At 40.8% G+C, this 1503-nt stretch overlaps 1 protein-coding gene across 1 annotated transcript; it reads left to right on the top strand.

The window, feature by feature from the left end:
- Positions 1–1503, top strand: ecm1a (extracellular matrix protein 1a). Its single transcript, XM_010741661.3, has 3 exons — positions 1–159; positions 249–502; positions 1012–1503. The coding sequence occupies exons 1-3, from the start codon at positions 90–92 to the stop codon at positions 1213–1215; spliced, it is 528 nt and encodes a 175-aa protein (XP_010739963.2). The 5' UTR covers positions 1–89; the 3' UTR covers positions 1216–1503.

Below are 1503 nucleotides of genomic sequence, written 5' to 3'. Positions count from 1 at the left end.
GCAGATCCAGTCACAATAACTTTAATCAGCTTGTTGGAGAGAAATCTACCTTTCTAGAATCTAAGCTCCTGTTAGACAATCATACAGCTATGATTTCCATTGGAGGACTCGCAGGATTTTGGGTGATTGCACTGCTGGCTCTTCATGGTGTAACTGGAGGTGATTATTTCTAGATTCTTAGAGCCTTTATATTTAATGTACTCTTCATATCAGTGCTGTTAACTTCTGTGTTGCTTGATTCCCACCAGAGACCCGAATAAACTCTCTCGGAGAGCCTGACATCCCTTTCCCACCTGCCCGTCCTACGACTCAGAACATCGCTGCCATTTGCCAACAAGGTCAGGGTCGTCCTAGATACCCAGACAGCTTCTTCCCGAGTTCCAGTGGCAGCCACTTCCGCCGCCTTGGAAAGGCCATCAACCGCCTGGAGTCATGGTACACTTTGTGCTGCCGTGGACAGGCACAGTACAGCACCCAGGTCGTCTGCTGCGCTGAGCAAGCTGTGAGTCTCTCTTTGTGTGTTTGTGAAAGAAATCTGGACCACAGTCAAAAAAAAAGAGAATTACAGACTGACATTATTTCACACTATATTAATAAGAAAGTTAATATTTAAGGTTAGGAGGCGAGGCCTGACTGTTCTAGATGCTTTTGGATAATAGTATGATAGTATAATGATTTTGTGGTAGATTAGATTAAAGAAAATTCACATTTGAACATAAATAGAGTCAAATTTAACTATGTAAATGTTGTTAAAAGTTAATTGAATGAAAAAAAAAACAAGTTGAATTTATAGAATTTGTCCAACTCATATTCACCAGAATGTATAAACAGATATAAAAAGAGAGAGATTTGCAGATTAAAAGACAATAAAAAGTTTAAAAGGTGCTTCTATATGTATATTTTTAATAGTCTAGTCTACTACATATACAGAAAAAGACAAAGGCTGATGGGAATGTGTTAGGATGAAGTGTGATTTTCTGAGTAAAGACCACAGATACCTTTCTCTTACAGTGGAAACAAGCCCTGTCTCAGTTCTGTGTGGAAGAATACGCCACCATGACGCTCGCATATGAGTGCTGTGCAGACAGAGGAGATGCTCGATGGACGTGCTTCAACAGCGAGCTACCAAACCCAGACTATGACCCAACACCAGGCTACACTGCACCCTCAGTCCATCAGGAGGCAGGATTCATCTTCAATCCTCATGCTTGCTAAAGGTGAAACAAGATGTGCTTTGTGCCGCTTTGGGCAGGGAGATTAGATAAATGTGCTCAGACTGGACAAACCTGCATTAGAAGAATGTACAAGCTGAGCTAATAATAATAGTGTGTATTGTTCAGATCTTCACAGAGGAGGGTAGGCGTGGTGGTTGTGTTTATGCTGTCAGGTTGACAACAGCATTTTGACAGTTCTCTATTTTAATCAAGCTGTGGCACAACAACAGGAAAAACATTTTCACATGCAAATGTTCATTAATAAAACTCTGGACTTCAAAACTTCAAA

Source organism: Larimichthys crocea, chromosome XIII (genome assembly GCF_000972845.2).
Source record: "Larimichthys crocea isolate SSNF chromosome XIII, L_crocea_2.0, whole genome shotgun sequence".
NCBI lineage: Eukaryota > Metazoa > Chordata > Actinopteri > Sciaenidae > Larimichthys > Larimichthys crocea.
This window is presented reverse-complemented; position numbering and strand designations above follow the sequence as displayed.

Bases quoted from the DNA above. Each gene is read 5' to 3' on its own strand.
- ecm1a (XM_010741661.3), top strand. From the start codon at position 90: ATGATTTCCATTGGAGGACTCGCAGGATTTTGGGTGATTGCACTGCTG. The intron at 160-248 runs GTGATTATTTCT...GATTCCCACCAG, and splicing joins TCTTCATGGTGTAACTGGAG to AGACCCGAATAAACTCTCTC. The intron at 503-1,011 runs GTGAGTCTCTCT...TTTCTCTTACAG, and splicing joins TCTGCTGCGCTGAGCAAGCT to TGGAAACAAGCCCTGTCTCA.